This window comes from Hylobates moloch, unplaced genomic scaffold (assembly GCF_009828535.3).
Source record: "Hylobates moloch isolate HMO894 unplaced genomic scaffold, HMol_V3 SCAFFOLD_3, whole genome shotgun sequence".
In the NCBI taxonomy this organism is placed as follows: Eukaryota; Metazoa; Chordata; class Mammalia; order Primates; family Hylobatidae; genus Hylobates; species Hylobates moloch.
The window spans coordinates 146,493,281-146,514,247 of NW_026652278.1; the positions used below are offsets into that span (position 1 = coordinate 146,493,281).

Here is a 20,967-nt window from a genome sequence, read left to right on the forward strand (position 1 = left end):
GGCAGGGCACAGACAAACAAAAATTCAGCAGGAACCTCTGCAGACGTATATGTCCCTGTCTGACTGACTGACAGCTTTGAAGAGAGTAGTGGTTCTCCCAGCACGCAGCTGGAGATCTGAGAATGGACAGACTGCCTCCTAAAGTGGGTACCTGACCCCCAAGCAGCCTAACTGGGAGGCACCCCCCCAGTAGGGACAGACTGACACCTCAGTCGGCCGGGTACTCCTCTGAGACAAAACTTCCAGAGGAACTATCTATCAGACAGCTGAATTTGTGGTCTCATGAAAATCCGCTGTTCTGCAGCCACCGCTGCTGACACCCAGCCAAACAGGGTCTGGAGTGGACCTTTAGCAAACTCCAACAGACCTGCAGCTGAGGGTCCTGTCTGGTAGAAGGAAAACTAGCAAACAGAAAGGACATCCACACCAAAAACCCATCTGTACATCACCATCATCAAAGACCAAAAGTAGATAAAACCACAAAGATGGGGAAAAAACAGAGCAGAAAAACTGGAAACTCTAAAATACAGAGCACCTCTCCTCCTCCAAAGGAACACAGTTCCTTACCAGCAACGGAACAAAGCTGGACAGAGAATGATGTTGAGGAGTTCAGAGAAGAAGGCTTCAGACGATCAAACTACTCTGACAAATGGATAACTAGAATAACCAATGGAGAGAAGGGCTTAAAGGAGCTGATAGAGCTGAAAGCCAAGTTTCAAGAACTACGTGAAGATTGCAGAAGCCTCGGTAGCCAATGCGATCAACTGGAAGAAAGTGTATCAGTGATGGAAGATGAAATGAATGAAATGAAGCAAGAAGGGAAGTTTAGAGAAAAAAGAATAAAAAGAAACGAACAAAGCCTCCAAGAAATTTGGGACTATGTGAAAAGACCAAACCTACGTCTGATTGGTTTACCTGAAAATGATGGGGAGAATGGAACCAAGTTGGAAAACACTCTGCAAGATATTATCCAGGAGAACTTCCTCAATCTTGCAAGGCAGGCCAACATTCAAATTCAGGAAATACACAGAACGCCACAAAGATACTCCTCGAGAAGAGCAACTCCAAGACACATAATTGTGAGATTCACCAAAGTTGAAATGAAGGAAAAAATGTTAAGGGCAGCCAGAGAGAAAGGTCAGGTTACCCACAAAGGGAAGCCCATCAGACTAACAGCTGATCTCTCAGCAGAAACTCTACAAGCCAGAAGGGAGTGGGGGCCGATATTCAACATTCTTAGAGAAAAGAATTTTCAACCCAGAATTTCATATCCAGCCAAACTAAGCTTCATAAGTGAAAGAGAAATAAAATACGTTACAGACAAGCAAATGCTGAGTGATTTTGTCACCACCAGGCCTGCCCTAAAAGAGCTCCTGAAGGAAGCACTAAACATGGAAAGGAACAACCGGTACCAGCAACTGCAAAAACATGCCAAATTGTAAAGACCATCGAGGCTAGGAAGAAACTGCATCAACTAATGAGCAGAATAACCAACTAACATCATAATGACAGGATCAAATTCACACATAACAATATTAACTTTAAATGTAAATGGGCTAAATGCTCCAATTAAAAGACACAGACTGGCAAACTGGATAAGGAGTCAAGACCCATCAGTGTGCTGTATTCAGGAAACCCATCTCACGTGTAGAGACACACATAAAATAAAGGGATGGAGGAAGATCTATCAAGCAAATGGAAAACAAAAAAAGGCAGGGGTTGCAATCCTAATCTCTGATAAAATAGACTTTAAACCAACAAAGATCAAAAGAGACAAAGAAGGCCATTACATAATGGTAAAGGGATCAATTCAACAAGAAGAGCTAACTATCGTAAATATATATGCACCCAACACAGGAGCACCCAGATTCATAAAGCAAGTCCTGAGTGACCTACAAAGGGACTTAAACTCCCACACAATAATAATGGGAGATTTTAACACCCCACTGTCAACATTAGACAGATCAACGAGACAGAAAGTTGACAAGGATATCCAGAAATTGAACGCAGCTCTGCACAAAGCAGACCTAATAGACATCTACAGAACTCTCCACCCCAAATCAACAGAATATACGTTTTTTTCAGCACCACACCACACCTACTCCAAAATTGACCACATAGTTGGAAGTAAAGCTCTCCTCAGCAAATGTAAAAGAACAGAAATTATAATAAACTGTCTCTCAGACCACAGTGCAATCAAACTAGAACTCAGGATTAAGAAACTCACTTAAAACCACTCAACTACATGGAAACTGAACAACCTGCTCCTGAATGACTATTGGGTACATAATGAAATGAAGGCAGAAATAAAGATGTTCTTTGAAACCAACGAGAACAAAGACAAAACATACCAGAATCTCTGGGACACATTCAAAGCAGTGTGTAGAGGGAAATTTATAGCACTAAATGCCCACAACAGAAAGCAGAAAAGATCCAAAATTGACACCCTAACATCATAATTAAAAGAACTAGAAAAGCAAGAGCAAACATATTCAAAAGCTAGCAGAAGGCTAGAAATAACTAAAATCAGAGCAGAACTGAAGGAAATAGAGACACAAAAAACCCTTCAAAAAATTAATGAATCCAGGAGCTGGTTTTCTGAAAAGATCAACAAAATTGATAGCCCGCTAGCAAGACTAATAAAGAAGAAAAGAGAGAAGAATCAAATACACGCAATAAAAAATGAAAAAGGGGATATCACCACCAATCCTACAGAAATACAATCTACCATCAGAGAATACTACAAACACCTCTACGCAAATAAACTAGAAAATCTAGAAGAAATGGATAAATTCCTCGACAAATACACCCTCCCAAGACTAAACCAGGAAGAAGTTGAATCTCTGAATAGACCAATAACAGGCTCTGAAATTGTGGCAATAATCAATAGCTTACCAACCAAAAAGAGTCCAGGACCTGATGGATTCACAGCCGAATTCTACCAGAGGTACAAGGAGGAACTGGTACCATTCCTTCTGAAACTATTCCAATCAATAGAAAAAGAGGGAATCCTCCCTAACACATTTTATGAGGCCAGCATCATCCTGATACCAAAGCCTGGCAGAGACATAACCAAAAAAGAGAATTTCAGACCAATATCCTTGATGAACATTGATGCAAAAATCCTCAATAAAATACTGGCAAACCGAATCCAGCAGCACATCAAAAAGCTTATCCACCATGATCAAGTGGGCTTCATCCCTGGGATGCAAGGCTGGTTCAACATATGCAAATCAATAAATGTAATCCAGCATATAAACAGAACCAAAGACAAAAACCACATGATTATCTCAATAGATGCAGAAAAGGCCTTTGACAAAATTCAACAACGCTTCATGCTAAAAACTCTCAATAAATTAGGTATTGATGGGACATATCTCAAAATAGTAAGAGCTATCTATGACAAACCCACAGCCAAGATCATACTGAATGGGCAAAAACTGGAAGCATTCCCTTTGAAAACTGACACAAGACAGGGATGCCCTCTCTCACCACTCCTATTCAACATAGTGCTGGAAGTTCTGGCCAGGGCAATGAGGCAGGAGAAGGAAATAAAGGGTATTCAATTAGGAAAAGAGGAAGTCAAATTGTCCCTGTTTGCAGATGACATGATTGTATATCTAGAAAACCCCATTGTCTCAGCCCCAAATCTCCTTAAGCTGATTAGCAACTTCAGCAAAGTCTCAGGATACAAAATCAATGTACAAAAATCACAAGCATTCTTGTACACCAATCACAGACAAACAGTGAGCCAAATCATGAGTGAACTCCCATTCACAATTGCTTCAAAGAGAAAAAAATACCTAGGAATCCAACTTACAAGGGATGTGAAGGACCTCTTCAAGGAGAACTACAAACCACTGCTCAATGAAATAAAAGAGGATACAAACAAATGGAAGAACATTCCATGCTCATGGGTTGGAAGGACCAATATCGTGAAAATGGCCATACTGCCCAAGGTAATTTATAGATTCAATGCCATCCCCATCAAGCTACCAATGACTTTCTTCACAGAATTGGAAGAAACTACTTTCAAGTTCATATGGAACCAAAAAAGAGCCTGCATCGCCAAGTCAATCCTAAGCCAAAAGAACAAAGCTGGAGGCATCACGCTGCCTGACTTCAAACTATACTACAAGGCTACAGTAACCAAAACAGCATGATACTGGTACCAAAACAGAGACATAGATCAATGGAACAGAACAGAGCCCTCAGAAAGAATGCCGCATATCTACAGCTATCTGATCTTTGACAAACCTGACAAAAACAAGAAATGGGGAAAGGATTCCCTATTTAATAAATGGTGCTGGGAAAACTGGCTAGCCATATGTAGAAAGCTGAAACTGGATCCCTTCCTTATGCCTTATACAAAAATTAATTCAAGATGGAGTAAAGACTTAAATGTTAGACCTAAAACCATTAAAATCCTACAAGAAAACCTAGGCAATACCATTCAGGACATAGGCGTGGGCAAGGACTTCATGTCTAAAACACCAAAAGCAATGGCAACAAAAGCCAAAATTGACAAATGGGATCTAATTAAACTAAAGAGCTTCTGCACAGCAAAAGAAACTACCATCAGAGTGAACAGGCAACCTACAGAATGGGAGAAAATTTTTGCAACCTACTCATCTGACAAAGGGCTTATATCCAGAATCTACAATGAACTCAAACAAATTTACAAGAAAAAAACAACCCCATCAAAAAGTGGGCGAAGGACATGAACAGACACTTCTCAAAAGAAGACATTTATGCAGCCAAAAAACACATGAAAAAATGCTCATCATCACTGGCCATCAGAGAAATGCAAATCAAAACCACAGTGAGATACCATCTCACACCAGTTAGAATGGCCATCATTAAAAAGTCAGGAAACAACAGGTGCTGGAGAGGATATGGAGAAATAGGAACACTTTTACACTGTTGGTGGGACTGTAAACTAGTTCAACCATTGTGGAAGTCAGTGTGGCGATTCCTCAGGGATCTAGAAGTAGAAATACCATTTGACCCAGCCATCCCATTACTGGGTATATACCCAAAGGACAATAAATCATGCTGCTATAAAGACACATGCACACGTTATTATTAACAAAAAATGGACTCAGGGAAAGTCCCTTTGAAGTGTGACATGATGGATAAGAGAAGCCACTCATGATAAATATCGGGGAAGAGCTTTGCAAGCAAAGCAAACAGTAGTGGTGAGGGCTCTGAGAGTGGGAAAAAAATTTGTGCTGTGGGAGGCAACAAAAATATCCATTGTGACTAAGGCTTGGCAGAAGGCAGGAGACAAGAAACGGAAGAGGGGCACCAGGTGAGAAAAAAGTGGATGAGGACTAAGATTATATGGGGCTTGACAGCCCATGTTAACATGCAGAACTCAGGTAAAAGAATTCAACGAATGACATAGAAGCCAGGCAGAGAAGTGAGGGGAACACCAGGGAAGCATGACAGCCAAAGGAGGTGACAGCTGCAGGAGGAGGAAATCAACAACTCCTCAAGGAGCAGGAAGACCCTTAGTGAAACCTGCCTCTGCAGGTTGATGGCTTGGGAGGAGAGGCATTATGGAAAATGATTAGGTATGTATGCATCTTTTCATCAGTATATATATAAATGCCACAAGAATAATATGGCAATACAGTACAAGATTTCCATTCACACGTAACAAACAAAGTGAAGTGGGAGGTTTGTTTTTTTTTGTCAATGTTAACACCCATATCCTCATTCCATGTCATAAGAATGTCTGCATGTTTGTTTGCTTGCTATTTCTAATAAGGCAAAGAAAGAGGAAACTTCCTTTCAGAATTTTAATTCAAAAAAGCAAAGCTGTAATTAGATCATCTTCAATCATTTTAATATTTTAGAGAGAGGCAGACCATCTAGCTAGGCAGAAGAAAAGCAGTCACCAGACTGTGTCCATAGAAATTGACTGAATAAATCTCTTTTTGTAATTTCACTTAACATGGGGGGACAGTAACTTGAAATATGCTTCATCTTACTAGCAGGGAGCTGTAAATCCAGGGTAGCAAATAGACAATTATATTAACTGTAATATCAATTCAAAAGGATCAATAGTTACCTTGATAGTAATTAAAAGAACCTTGTTAAAAAGTCCTTCTGACATTCATCTGTGGAAAATTGAGCTTTTTGCTCATTTTCTTACTAAAGGTAATGATGAATTAATCTGGTAATTGGCAAGAAAAATATTTTAGTCTTACCTGATCTTTGGCTACTAACTTTCCCCTAAAGCAATTACCCACGAAATGCTTACTGTTCAAACTAGTTTGTGTACAAAAAGCTTGAGATGTTGTTTTCCATGAAAATTGAAGTCATTAGACTTCTATATAGGGGCAATTTTTCTATTCTATCTGCAAACAAATTTCAGTAAGAATTTGGTAAGAAGGAGAACCGATCTGTAACATGTATGTTTATGTGTTTATAGGTGTACTATATTTGCAGACATTTTACTAGATATCAAACATGTTATTTTGTCTTTGGTCTTTGAGGAATTCTTGTTCTTCAGAGGACTGATGAGAATGACAATGTAATTAAGTACTATAATTAAAAATAGTGTACCTAAATGTGACTTATTAAAGAAATTCTATTCCATTTTCATGAAGATATGGAATTAAAATGGAAAACTCAAATGTTTACATTTAATTTCCCTAATTGATACTAGCAGTCAGTGTATATCTTCTTAATATAAGTGGCCTTTAAAATTTTTTTTAGAACATAGCATTATTTAACAGATTAACTTAAGGAAATCATCATGAAACACTACCTTTTTCATTCAAAATTGAACCAATTTTGATTACCTTATTTTATTACTATTTCTCTGTGTCAAATTAGCATATAGCAGTACTAAAGTCAACACACAGAGTAAATCCTGCTGGCTTTTGTTAAGATTGCATTAAATTACTTCAGGGAGAGCTGACATCTTTATAACATCACTATGAGGTTAAGTGTGTTTCTGTGCGTGGGCAATTCTGATCCATTTTCTCAAGTCTTCATTTGTGTTGTTCAGGAGAGTTCTACAATTTTCCTTCTTTATGCTGGTCTGGCATGTTTCTTAAGTTTGTTATTGTTTTATCTTTTTATCCTATCTTTAAATAGCTCATTTTGGTCCCATGTACCTTTCTAACTACTGCTGATTCTTAAGTTTATGGAAAAAATAAATAAACAAGACTGGTCAGAAAGACTCTGAAAGAAGAACTATAAAGGGAGATGAATCCAAGCAGATATTTAGACACATCAAGCCTAATAATGGAAGTGTGGCACTGGAATCACGAGACTGACCAATGGAACAGAAAGTTAAGAAATAGACCCGAAAATATAAGAAGGTATCATATAATAGAAGCAGCACCTCAAATCAATGGGTAAAAATGGGCTACTTTATAAAGGATACATTTGGAAAAACTAAAGTTGAAATCATATTTCCCACCACGTATCAGGGTAAATTCTAAGCAGAACAAATGTTAAAACATTAAGATATTAAAGTAACAAAGTTGTTAGAAGAAAAATGAGAGAATTTTGTTTAACCTCAAATTGTGGAAGTCTTTTCAACTATGCTTGAAAATCAAAAGCCAAAAAAAAAAGACATAAATTTGACACCTAAAATTTAAATTCTTCATGGCATAAGATACTATAAGGAAAGCCAGGAAACCAACAATATAGTGGGGGAAAATATTTGCAACTCATATAAAAAACGATAGGCTAATTTCCCTAGTACAAAACAAAAGATTCTAGAAATCAGTAAGGAAAAAAAACCAATGATCTAATAGAAAAGTGTGCAAAGTCTATGAAATGACAATTTACAGAGAAAATAATAGATAAATGGCCTGTATACAAATGAAAAGATATTCAAGCTCAATTCTAACCAGAGAAATGCAAATCAAAAATAACCTGGATGATTTAGTTGATTGGTATGAGTTGTTTTAAAGTTTGATAGGAAACCTGACTGGATAGACTTCTAGTGCAAAAATACTATAATTTTGGTTGCTGAATCACATAAATACGTTAACTATTCATACGAATGTGTTACCTACTTATGTAAAGTATTTATTCATAGTAATGTATTACTTATATAAAAATGGACAAAATGCATATTTATATTGATATTCTAAAATGGAAAATAGTATTTTGCTTGACATCAACAAAAAGTAACTTCTGTAAAGATAAGTAAAGTGAAATCAAATATATACACATATCTGGTTCAGCTAGCTATTGCTCCTCCTAAACCTCAAACCTGCTCTCTTTCATTAAAAATGCCTAAATAAGAGATTCTCCTTGAGGTCATCAGAAATATCAAAAGAGAATAAAAGATGGAAGAATTTTCTCACTATTAAATTCAGTGTTACTTTTTGTCATGACCAAGTTCCACCACATAGTACCCTCAATAGTATACTTGTCTTCTTTCTATGTTAGATGTGAGAATCACAGCAAAGGAAGAATGGGCATGAATAGTAAATGGTAAATGTGGGGACGCAGGTATGGAAGAAGATTGTAACAGGTTTTAAGCCTGGGTGTTTGAGGGAATAGTAGAAACATTAATAGAAATGACTAAATCAAAGAAAATATGCTATATGCAGGAGGAGAGCTTGAATTCAACAAAGTAGATTCCAGGTAGAAATGATCAGTAGGTCTGGAGCAAACAGAATTAGAATTAGGGACAGAAATGACACAAAAGGTACATGAAAAAGACACAAGTGCTTTGACAAATACCTACCAGCCATTTTTCATATTCATCAATAGCTTGTTTATCTTTATCTTTTTTCTCAGCTCTTTTCAGTTCTTCCTTTCTTTTCTCATTTATTTTTTCTTTTTCCTTTTGCTTGAAAAAAGCTTCCTTTTTTTCATTCCTATAGAGCATAGTATAAAACACTGGAGAGTTAAAGGAAAATATATAATAAAGATTCTCTAGTACATCTTTGACAGTAATGAAATTGAAATGCATTACTAAATTTCAAGTAAATAAATTTTATAAAATCCTGAAGTGTTATTAATTTAAAATATATCAAAATATTTATGATTTTGGATTACCATTTTTCAACAGCAGTTAAATTATCTTTCTTTTTCTCGGCAACAGTTTCCTCCTCTTTCTGTTTCTTTGCTCTTTCATATTCTCTCTCCTTTCTATTTTTCTCTTTAAGATATTCCATCTTTTTCTCTTTCCATTTTTCAAAAGCCTGAAAAAGTTCAGAATAATTTTCTTACTGTGAATATTTGAAAATAAATAAAAATATGGTTAATCATTAATTTGGATTTCAAATGTTTTAAAATAATTAAGATGTGCAAAGTTCTCGAATACTTGTAGTGCTTCTCCTTTTCTCGCAGCATTTTCCTCTTCAGTTTTCTTCTTGTTTTTTTCTTCAAGCCTCTTTTTGGCAGCTATTTTCTTTGCTTCCTTTTCTTTCATAGCCTTCCAGGCCTCAAATGATGCTAATGCTTCTTCTCTTTTAGCAGCTTTTTTCTACATTGGAAAAAATAATAGAGTGATATACATATATATGTATATATATATAGACACAAATATGGCTAGGTATAAATATGCACATATACATTTATCTTTAGTCCTCTGATATTCATTATACTTAGAAATTAATTTTCAAAGTAGGTAATTTATTTAGAATGGCTTAGATAAGTTAATTTACAAAGAATGTTATCTGAATTATTCATTGGTTTTAAAACGTCCTTTTCTAAAAACATTTATCACATATTGACCTATTAATGAGAAAGATGTCAACTATTATTTTTGAAAGTGTACTAAACAAATTATATCAAAATAAACTGTAATAGGCTAAGTGGTATAGTAAAATTTTCATAATAAAATATTTGAAAAAATCAGTAAAGTTATGGGCTTATAAAGTAAGTTAGAGTAAGGCAAATTGGCCAAGCCATGCAGTAAGATGCAGATTTTTGGTTTAAATCTTAATTTTGAATAGTATCAAAACATAAAGTTCTTACTGCACAAATGTATTCCAAATGTTGAAAGTATGTGCTCGACTGAAAAACAGGTTGGAGACTGTATAGCAAGTTATTATTTTACTTCCTTCAATCTAATCCCATAACATTCTATGTTTGCTTTATTGTTCAATATTAAATGACATAAAACCTCAATATTGGGGTAACATAATTTAGAAGTCAAAGTACTATCTACCTCACAGAGCTGTGAAAATCAAACGAGAAGGGGTATGGCACTGACGACAGCAGCATACTGCTATGAACGTGGTTAACAGACAGACACGCCCCCTGGAGGGCTGCTCCCTTCACTACTGAGGCATTATCGTGCAGTTCACTTTGGAAAATATTTTTCTTCTAAATCTATTTTTAGTATTGAACAGCACGCTGGAGTTTTTGTCCAGAAGTTTGACTTTAGAAGATAGGAAATAATTGAGCGTATTACAAGCAGGAGTTAGAGGAAGAGACTCAGTACAGAAGAGACAGGAACAAAAGTTCACCTCCATTCGATGGGAAAGGATACAAATCAAGAGCTCAGGTAGGGGTTGGACTTGAAGATACTTATAAAATTCAAGACAGAAAAGAGGAAAATTTAAGGCTAACTAGTGTCTAATGATCCTTTACCTTCTCGTGCCTTTCTTTTATTTATTTATTTTTTTTGAGACAGAGTCTCTTGTCACCTAGGCTGGAGTACAGAGGCACGATCTCAGCTAACTACAACCTCCGCCTCTCGGGTTCAAGTGATCCTGCCACCTCAGCCTCCTGAGTAGCTGGGATTACAGGTGCCCACCACCATCCCTGGCTAATTTTTGTATTTTTAGTAGAGATGGGGTTTCACCACATTGCCCAGGCTGGTGTCGAACTGCAGACCTCAAGGAATCCCATCTGCCTTGGCCTCCCAAAGTACTGGGATTACAGGCGTGAGCCACAGTACCTGGCCTTCTTGGTTAAGTTCTAAATGAAGTCAACTTTTAAAAGTGAATTACGTGCTTATAAACAATAATAACTTCATAATCAGCAGGAACAAAGCTATCCTATACATATACAAAATTAAAATATGTTTTCATGTAAAACAGTTATATCAAACTAAAATGTATAAAGTAAAACAGAGGTAAAACCAGAAATCATTTCTTTAATATACAAGTTACTTTGCCATTTAAAAAGCTGATTTAGAAAAGTTATATATTCAGGGATATTTTACTGAAAAAAAAATCCAAAACATTTTTACTTCTATATGTCAGAATACCTGTTCATTTTGGATCCTTAAGTTTTCACTTTCGATTCTTTTTATTCTGTGCATTTCATGTAAATATACATTTTTCTTTTCTAACCACTCCTATGAGAACAAGAAAAAGGTTATATAATATTTAAAATTTCTTAAATGAATTAGAATTCTTTATATTAACATTTTCTCTGAAATTCACATGTACAATTTTCTAAAGTATACTATTCTACTTTAAAAAAAGACAAAAAAAGACTTTTAGAATTGTGAATAAATTAATAAGATCTTTTTTCTATGTATGCCTAACATCATCTCAGGAAAGAAAAAATTTAATAACTTTTTGTTCATAATAACTCCTTTTGTTCATGTAAACTTCAAGAAGAAAAAAATGAAAACATATACAGACTACAATGTTTTGGCTTGTGCTATATTTCTATAAATTGCAATGGCATATTCTTTCTTTAAAAACAACTATGATCAGTTATGCAAAGTGTGGAAGCAAATAATTTAGTAAAATATGATTACTCATGTATTAAAAGGAAAGTCTTTCTCAATAAATATAAGTATTAAACCATCATTTTCTATCAGGATTACTTTATTCTTTATAAACAGTGTAGGCTTATGAAAGTGATCATTCTTCTCCTCTTAAAAATATTTTCCTTTTTTACCTGATAAACAGCTGCCCTTATGTTATCTGCTCTATCAGGTTCTATGCTCTGTTTCTGTGAAGGTTTTTGGTCCAAGACTTTTAAAGTCCCTAAATAGTGAGAAGAGGTAGTTGTCGATGGAGTTCTCCTTTTAGAACTAGATTTCTTCAAAAACTCAGAGGTCATTAATCTGAAAAGATCCAAATGAATCAAGACAAAATATTACAATTGCATTTGGTAGAAGAGAGATCTGATAGAATATGCACGTATAATATTCGAAGACTGGCCAGGCATGACAGCTCACACCTGTAATCCCAGCACTTTGGAAGGCCAAAGTGGGTGGATGACTTGAGCTCAGGAGTTACAGACCAGCCTGGGCAACGTGGTGAAACCCTGTCTCTACCAAAAATACAAAAAATTAGCTGGCTTGGTGGCACATGCCTGTAGTCATAGCTACCCTGGAGGCTGAGGTGGGAGGATAGCTTGAGCCCAGGAGGCAGAGGTTGCAGTGAGCAGAGATCATGCCACTGCACTCCAGCCTGAGCAACAGAGTGAGACTCCATCTCAAAAAAAAAATTGAAAACTACATTATAATTTAACAAATTATAATTACTTTGAAAATGATGTAGGTAAAATGTACAGTCTTGGTATACAAAGAATATTAAATTATGTTGAAGGGGACATATTTAAATTATGTCCCCTTCAACATAATTTAAATTTTACAGCTTTAAGTTATATAGCTTTAAAATGACTGCTCTTTTTAAATATTTGTAATTAGAAACGTTTTAAGAAATATGGACCACTTCTCAAGTTACATGGAAAGAACAATACAGTAGGTTATAATCACTCTTTTAATATTTTCTTTCATCATTTTGTTACATGAAGCATTCCAAATATAAAATTAGAAAGAATAGTACCATCTATGTCAGGGATTGGTGGGAAAATTTGGCCAGCCATTGGTTTTGGTATACAAAGTTTATTGCACCATAGCTGTAATCATTCACTTAAGTTTTGCCTGTGGCTGCTTTCCTGTTAAAATAGCAGAAATGAATAGTTCCAATATAGACTGTATCGCCTACAAAGCCTAAAACATGCGCTAACTGGCCATTTACAGAAAAAGCTTGCTAGCTCTGTTTTATTTGATTAATGATAATTTGACTAACGATAATTTTAAAGATTCAGAAGGTTTTTGATTAGCACTTATGAGTTAGGCATTCATTATCATTGGTGTGAATGAAGCTATATAGATAATCATTTTAATAAACCTACTTAGTTCATAGATTCTGAAGGCTTTCAGTACAATTTCTCATGTTAGACAATGATGCTTGATAATGAATAAGTATCATTGCTAGACTTCAGCTTTATTACCATTTTATATTGCATGTCTCAGGAAAAGTAGGAGAAAGAAGTTCTATTCCAGAAGCAGTGTGGAGCACAGAGAATCCCTAATCACTGACATTAAGAATGAAGAAAAATATTCCTAGGACGATCCTGGAGAGCAAAGGTATTGCATAAACATTCCAGGCACTATAACAATCAGTAATAGACTTACTTTTTATAAATTACTTTATTTAAAATAATATCATCAACCAAGGGGTTTTATCGTGAAGTAACTACTTCCATTTTATGAAATGGAAATAAAGAGAAAATACAGTAACACCAAATGAAATTTACTTTATGAAAGTTAAATTAAAACTAGCTTTGCCAGAATGCAAGCCCATAAATGACAAATATTGGTAACTTTATTACCTGGCAGATGCACTGGATGCTCTATTATTTGTTGACTTTTTATTCTTCATATTTCTATCTTCAATTGTTTTCTATTAAACAGAAAATGCCAAAGATGATTTATTCATGACAACTATCCTTGTTAGGCTTAGAAGACAAACTGCCAGTAAATCACTATTCTTTAAGCATCTACTATGTGTCAAACACAGTAGACACTGGGAACAAATCAGTGAATAAAATGCCCTTAAGAACATTAAATTCTAGAGATGGATCACCAAAAATAAATATATAAGCAAACATGACTCATGAAGGAGATAAAATAGTGTACAGTGACAGAGAATGACTAGAGTGGGGTTGAGGAGCTGCTTTAAAGAAGTTGGTCAGAGAAGGCTGTCCTGAGGGGCTGACATCAGAGCTAAGACATATAATGAGTGCAAAGGGCCCAGCTGAAGGTCTATGAAAGAAAGAAACAGCAAGAGGTAAAAGCCTGAGAAGGGACAGAACCTGATATCTTTGAAAAACAGAAAGAGGTGAATGGAGCTGAAGCATAGTGAATGGCAGGGAAAGCGGAGGAAGACATGGTCTGGGAAGAACCAGGTGAGATCACTAGGCAGCGATGAGGAGTCTGGACGGAATTCTTGTGATGAGAAACCAACAAAAAGACTTTAATGGAGAATGATTATATTAGTGATTAGTGAATGGTTGCTAGTGGTAAAGTGAGAGCACAGATATAATAAACACATCCCTAACTTGGCAGTAGTGTTTTTTTCCTAAGGAAAGTGGCTAAGGATGATATACCTGGAACATGGCTTAATGAATCTTCTCCATAAATTTTAAGAAAAGCTTGTATTTTATATCATAAAAGTATTGCTCAAACACAAATTTTCAGCTAGCCCTGTTTTCTTCCCCTGATAATAAATACACAGAGCTTCTAGCTAATTGCAGCTATAAGAGATAATGACAAATTCAGGAGAAACAAAGACTGAAAATGCTACACCATAAATTTTTAAAGTATAGCACTCAGGCACAATTTAGTGTAGGGACAAGTAATCCTACATATCACGTATCTGTTTCTTAAGGTTAGAATAATAATGTTCCCCTCAACAACAACAACAAAAAACAAATAACCCCACTAAAAAGAGGGCAAAAAAACATGAATAGACTTTTTGAAAGGAAGACATACAAGTGGCCAAGAAACATATGAAAAAAAAGTTCACCATCACTAATCATCAGAGAAACACAAATTAAAACCACAGTGAGATATATTATACTAGTCAGAATATTTAGCTATTATTAAAAAGTTAAAAAAGTAACAGATGTTGGTGAAAACACAGAGAAAAGGGAATGCTTGCATACTCTTGGTAAGAATGTAAATTAGTACAATCTTTATGGAAAATAGTATGGGGATTTCTTAAGGAAGTAAAAACAGAACTACCACTCAATCCAGCAACCCCACTGTATCTGCCAAAAGGAAAATCATTATATAAAAAAGATACCTGCACTCATATGTTTATCACACCACTAGTCACAATAGCAAAGATATGGAACCAACCTAAGTGTACATCAACATATGATTGTATAAAGAAAATGTGTACACACACACACACACACACACACGAATACTATTCAGCCATACAGAAAAGAAATAATATCTTTTACAACAACATGGATGGAACTGGAGGCTATTACCTTAAGTGAAATAAGTCAGAAACAGAAAGTCAAATGGTACATGTTCTCACTTACAAGTCAGAGCTAAATAATGTGTACACATGTATATAGAGTATGGAATAATAGATAATGGAGACTAGGAAAGGTGAGAGGGAGGTGAGGGATGAGAAATTACTTAATGGGTACAATGTACATTTTAGTTTATACTAAAAGTCTGACTTTACTACTACAAAATATATCCATGTAACAAAAAAGCACTTGTACCCGTTAAATTTATATGAATTAAAAAAAGAAAAAACAAAGCAACTTCATCATCTCTGGGGGTTGCCGGGGCACCAGTTCATTATTTTGAAAATTAGGAAATAAAGGCAAAGGATCAAATATGAATAACAATAATAATGTTCCTGATGATAACCATCTATTTCAAAGAAGCATGGATGTTGATAAACATTTCTTTAAGATTTTTGTTAAAATTGTTAACATGTTTTAAAACAATATCCAAAAACATAACTCTAATTTAAAATCTCAGAAATTATTCCAGACAGTTATATTTTTAAAATATGAAGACCTATGGAAATATATACACTATGAGTATGCATTTCTGAGACATTTAAAAGTATATTATGATCATACACCTCTGATAATTTTTAAACACTGGGTTTCACTATATTCACTACAAACTTTCCTTAAAGTTAAATTTTATTGGATTAGGTAAGAACTATGTGACAATATAATATCACTATCAAAAGATAAATTTTCCACTAGTAATTCAGAAGTATATAACACAGAAGATAAAATTTCTTAAAGTTCTATTTCAAGTTTTAAGCTGTAGTATGAAAGGTATGAATTTTTACAAATACCTTTGAAGACGCTGTTGCACTGGTAGATATTAAGATACTCTGAGATTTAGATAGTAGTGGATCAACTGTTCTGTCATCATCCATAATCAGTTCCGCTTTTGCCTTTTCTTCTTCAAGGTCATCAGCAGTCACTTGACTTTCCTTGGATTTCTCAACTGCAGTAGTCACATGGTCTGCTGAAAATGAATTCTCTTTGTTTTCATCTGATTTCAAGGAATTATGGTTTTCAGTGATTTCTTCATTTGGATCTATTTTGAGACACAGTAATAGCATTAAAACCCCCTTCTGAATTAATAAGGCAAATAATTGATTCATTTGCTTTCTTTTAAATGAGGACTATCTATAAACTCTTTTTTCTTGCAAAATATGAAGAAAACTATCATATTAAACTTGCATAAACTTTTCAAAAGTGATTTACAAAAAAAAAATAGTCTATGCTTAACTAATGAAGCACTTAACAAATCTAGTACTTAGAAAAATAGCATATTAATAAACAGAATGGAATAACTACCCTAAAACAAAGACACGTCAAAAGAGCTTGTTGATATACAAACCAAGTAAGTGAGATGACAATATTTGTTCAACTCTAAAGCCTGAGTTTCTTAGCTGGAAAAACAGGCTGCATAAGAAGATGTCACAACCACTCTAGGCTACTACAGTTACTAGTAGTACAATTGTTGAATTGTATAGATGCAGAAAGAACCAAGAATTAATGCAATGCAATTTTACACAGTCTCTAGTGAGTTTCATCTCACCAAAATGTAGTACTGCCTCTGATACCATAAGGGGCAATAAAGACAAGCCTATTGCTTATCCTCTCAGTGCTCCAAGAAACAGGCTCAAGCTCTGGCATAAGAAGATTCAGTTTTGCATTTATAGAATTGCTTCTACTATTCTGATTCTACCACATTTTGGAATGGGATCACCAACTTTCAGTTCTACCAACGTCCACCTTGCAGCTAAACCTGAATCTTCATTGTCAAAAGTCTTAATTCTGCTGGTTTCATTATGACAATTTTTTGAAATCTGTTTTGAGGTAAGATGGGCTTAAAATCATTCAATTCACTATTGGATTCTTTGGAGCTCTTAATCTATTCAGTGAAAAGAACAAGAACTTTGGAGCTCAAGATTTAACTATGGCTCCATCACTGACCTTGGGTATGTTTCCCCAAGTCACTGCACTTCAGCTTTTCTCATCTGTAAAATGACAAAAATGATACTACATAGTAAGCACTAAAATGTTCATTACACATCTCAGACCTAGAAATAGCTATGTCTTTTAGGTTTCATTAAGCTACATATCACTAAGGAAAGAAATTATGTTAACAATTCACATATCACAACAAGTGCTTACTATGGTATTGCTGTAAATGCTTTACATGTTTAATTCTTACAACACCCTATAAGGCAGATTACTCTTAATTTACCCATTTTAAAGATCAACATACAGGGTCAGAAAGGTTAGTTACTTTGCTTACGTAATTGTGCCTGTATTGGAATCTAGTTTAGTCTCACTTTAAAATTCCACCTAGCTATTATGTTGTCCTGCAGAATATCAGAGCAACACATATATAACGATAGTTTACCTTAAGTGCTCACTCCACTTGGGCTATTAACTAGGCTAATGGCTAAAATGCACTATATCACTTAATTTTCACAATAACCTTATGAGACAAATAATATAACTTAGGGAAATTGAGGCACTGAGAGATTAAGTTCTGCATCCAAAATCACAGTTAGTTAACTACATAGTCAGGATTAAAACTCAAACACATAAAAACATATATATCTCTTATAACTATACAAAGCATTATTTCTCTTACAAACAGGAGTCTAAGTAGTACAGAGTTCAAAAATAAGATATAATTATTAGATATAACCACCTTTTCCAGATGCGTTTCCCTCAGATCCTGGTGAAAAAGAATCTCCAAGAATTTGTTTAAGTGATGATGATGCTAGACTTGTTAAGCATGAATCCTATTTTCGCAAAAAAAAAAAATAAATTTGCCATGTAAGTTTAATAATTAACATTTATGGGAACAATAGCATTATTAAAACTACAAATTAAAATAGCGCAGAACTCTGAAATCTGCATTATTTAGGCATTTGTTGCTGAACGCAAAGTGTGACAAGCCAATGGATGTCAGCATGCTTTACTTTCAAGCCTTGATGTCTTGGTCATTAAAAGGGGTCACTGAAAGAGTTATTCAAGTTCTTTAACTACCACCACCTCTCTATTTATTTTTACCAATTTTCAAAACTCCTATTACTTTATAATCACATTTCTTATAAATATTTAAGGCCAAGATTTGATTTTGATAGCTCTTCCTACAATTATCCTTTGAAAGAAAGCATAAAGAAGACAGGTAAAATACTTTAGTTCCAAATAAATATTACTAGTTATCCAAATGAAAGCATTTAATAAAATCAAGTAAGCAGCTACTTCCAAATATTTTAGATAGGAAAAGCACATAGATTGCATGCACTTGAGTTTTCCTCAAAATTCTGAAAATTATATCTGATATGAAATATTTGTCTATCTAAGGTAAACATTTCTTCATAGAATCATCTAGCCTAAAGGTAATGATATTATAATGTAGGAAGTTCAACTTTGTTGTACAAATACTTTAATTTTCTTTCTCCGCAATATTTTATGGGTGCAAAGGAAATGATAAGTCAAAAGCAATGGAGAGAAAACATTTGAGAAAATGGAAGAAGTGCTGAGACACTGGAGTCTACCCTGAAATACAAAGCTTCACCTGAGGAGATCTGCAAATTAGTAGCTTTTTGCTAGAAGGCATTCTCCAATCTATGCAGCTCAAGTAATAGAAAGCTACAGCCTTGGTGGAATGACTTGAGGGGACAGAGGACAGAGTCTAGGACCATCAGATCAGCCAATAAGTATGTGGAAAATAGCAGAGGACAGTGACCACAAAATCTGCATATGAAATTCACCAAAAACCTTTACCACCTCTATTTGTGGCATAAGGGAGACCTCAGAGGATCCTGTAAAAGCGTAGAAGCTAGAAACTGGAAAAATTAAGCAGAAATTTCAGCTGATATCCACTGCAGGAGAAATAGGATTGGGAATTTGTGTCCAGCCATGATATCTGCTTGCTAGAAAATATGTTTGAAGGGACATAAAAGAATCCAGAATCTCTACAAAATATCATTCAGAACACCCAGTATTCAATCAAAAGTCACTAAAGAAACAGAAAATGGTGACACTTATTTAAAAAACAAAACAAAAAAAAACAGAGAACAGTGAATAGGAACCAACCCAGAGATGACTCACATTTTAGAGTTAGCAGACAAGGACTTTAAAATAGCTATTATAAATATGTTTAAGTACTTTGGGGAAAATATATGCATGATGGCTGAAAAGATGGGGGATTTTATCAGAGATATAAAAAACAGAAAAAATACCAATGGAAAATCTGAAGTTGAACACCACAATAAGTGAAATAAAAAATTCACCTGGAGAACACACATACTTTGCAATGGCAAATGGAACTCTCGCGACATACGCTTTTGCTGGGACATTGAAACAAAACAAAACAATTTAATACAATTTGAAATCATAAAAGATACATTCTCTGGACCACAATCAGTAAACCTGAAGACTAAGTAATACAAGTTATTCAGTCTTAAAAACAAAGAGGAAAAAAGATTTAAGAAATATAAGCAGAATCTCAGAGATCAGTGAGATATAGCAAAAATTTCAATGCATGTGTAACTACAGTACCAAAAGGAAAGGAAGAAAAATAGGGTGGGAAATAATAATCTTTCCATTTCACAGACAGTATCAGCTTATAGGTTTGGAAAGCTCAACAAACATCAAGCAGAATAAACATAAAGAAAGCTAGACCTAGGCACCATGTAGTCAAATTGCTGTAATCAAAAGATAAGAACCACAATCTTGAGTAAAATTCCTGAGGCATTCAGACAAAATCAACACATTATATAGAGAGGACAATGAAATGAATGATTACAAGAGAGGCCAATAAAAATGGAAATCTATAAAGAGCTGGAGCTAGAAGAAGGAAACTGTTACACAAGAAGGATACAATCACATCAACCACCCTTTGACAACAAAGATGAGACAAATACTTTTAGAAAAGCTCTGAGAAAAATCCATCACTAGTAAACCTGTATTACAAGAAATGTAAAATAAGTTTGTAAGACTGACAGGACACAAAATGGTAATCTGACTCTACAGTAAGAAATGAAGATCCCTAGAAATTGTATGTGTATTTATAGATATGGAATATCTATAAATAGATTATATAGATGTTATATATCTATAGATTATATAGATGTTATATATCTATATAATATATAAGAATAGATATGGAATATCTATTTATAGATATATATAATAGATAATACCTATTTATAGATATATATAATAGATAATATCTATTTATAGATATATAATAGATAATATCTATTTATAGATATATATAATAGATAATATCTATTATAGATATGGAATATCTATAGATTATACAGATGTTATATATCTATAATATATAAGAATAGAATATATATTACCTATATATAGATATTATCTACAAATATATATTATCTATATTTAGCAATAGAATGTTATCTATAATATATACAATATATAATACAGTAGATATATAATATATACTTATTCTAGCCTTCTTTAATTTTTTAAAAGTCTAATACAAAAAACTGAAAGGGCTCTTTAAGAAAAAGTTATAACTCTATTGTGGGGATTATAGGATATGTAGATACAATATATATGACAACAATAGCACAATGGATGAGGGAGTATATGGAACTATACTATTCCAAGGTTTCTAGATCAAACGTGAAACAATACAATATCAATTCTAAATAGATTATGATAATTTTCAGA

At 34.3% G+C, this 20,967-nt stretch overlaps 1 protein-coding gene and 1 long non-coding RNA gene across 18 annotated transcripts in view; one reads left to right on the forward strand and one right to left on the reverse strand.

Moving 5' to 3' along the window:
• LOC116465528 (uncharacterized) overlaps positions 1-20,967 on the forward strand; it is a 153,038-nt gene that overhangs the window by 124,742 nt on the left and 7,329 nt on the right. For 4 of the 9 annotated variants that reach the window (XR_009212936.1, XR_009212929.1, XR_009212930.1 and 1 more), the window contains 2 exons: positions 10,328-10,492; positions 13,214-13,327. This is a non-coding gene — a long non-coding RNA (uncharacterized LOC116465528). Of the gene's footprint in view, positions 1-5,357; positions 5,573-7,110; positions 7,338-10,327; positions 10,493-13,213; positions 13,328-16,196; positions 16,339-20,967 lie in introns of those variants that run through there. The other 5 variants (XR_009212932.1, XR_004247213.2, XR_009212933.1 and 2 more) reach the window with 5 other exon arrangements.
• MAP9 (microtubule associated protein 9) overlaps positions 1-20,967 on the reverse strand; it is a 48,465-nt gene that overhangs the window by 10,807 nt on the left and 16,691 nt on the right. For all 9 annotated transcript variants that reach the window (XM_058436851.1, XM_058436849.1, XM_058436853.1 and 6 more), the window contains 8 exons: positions 17,963-18,056; positions 16,080-16,327; positions 13,573-13,643; positions 11,845-12,013; positions 11,201-11,290; positions 9,305-9,466; positions 9,037-9,182; positions 8,723-8,855 (listed from right to left, as the gene is read on the reverse strand). In XM_058436851.1, the coding sequence (XP_058292834.1) occupies positions 8,723-8,855; positions 9,037-9,182; positions 9,305-9,466; positions 11,201-11,290; positions 11,845-12,013; positions 13,573-13,643; positions 16,080-16,327; positions 17,963-18,056 (1,113 nt within the window). The remainder of the gene's footprint in view (positions 1-8,722; positions 8,856-9,036; positions 9,183-9,304; positions 9,467-11,200; positions 11,291-11,844; positions 12,014-13,572; positions 13,644-16,079; positions 16,328-17,962; positions 18,057-20,967) is intronic.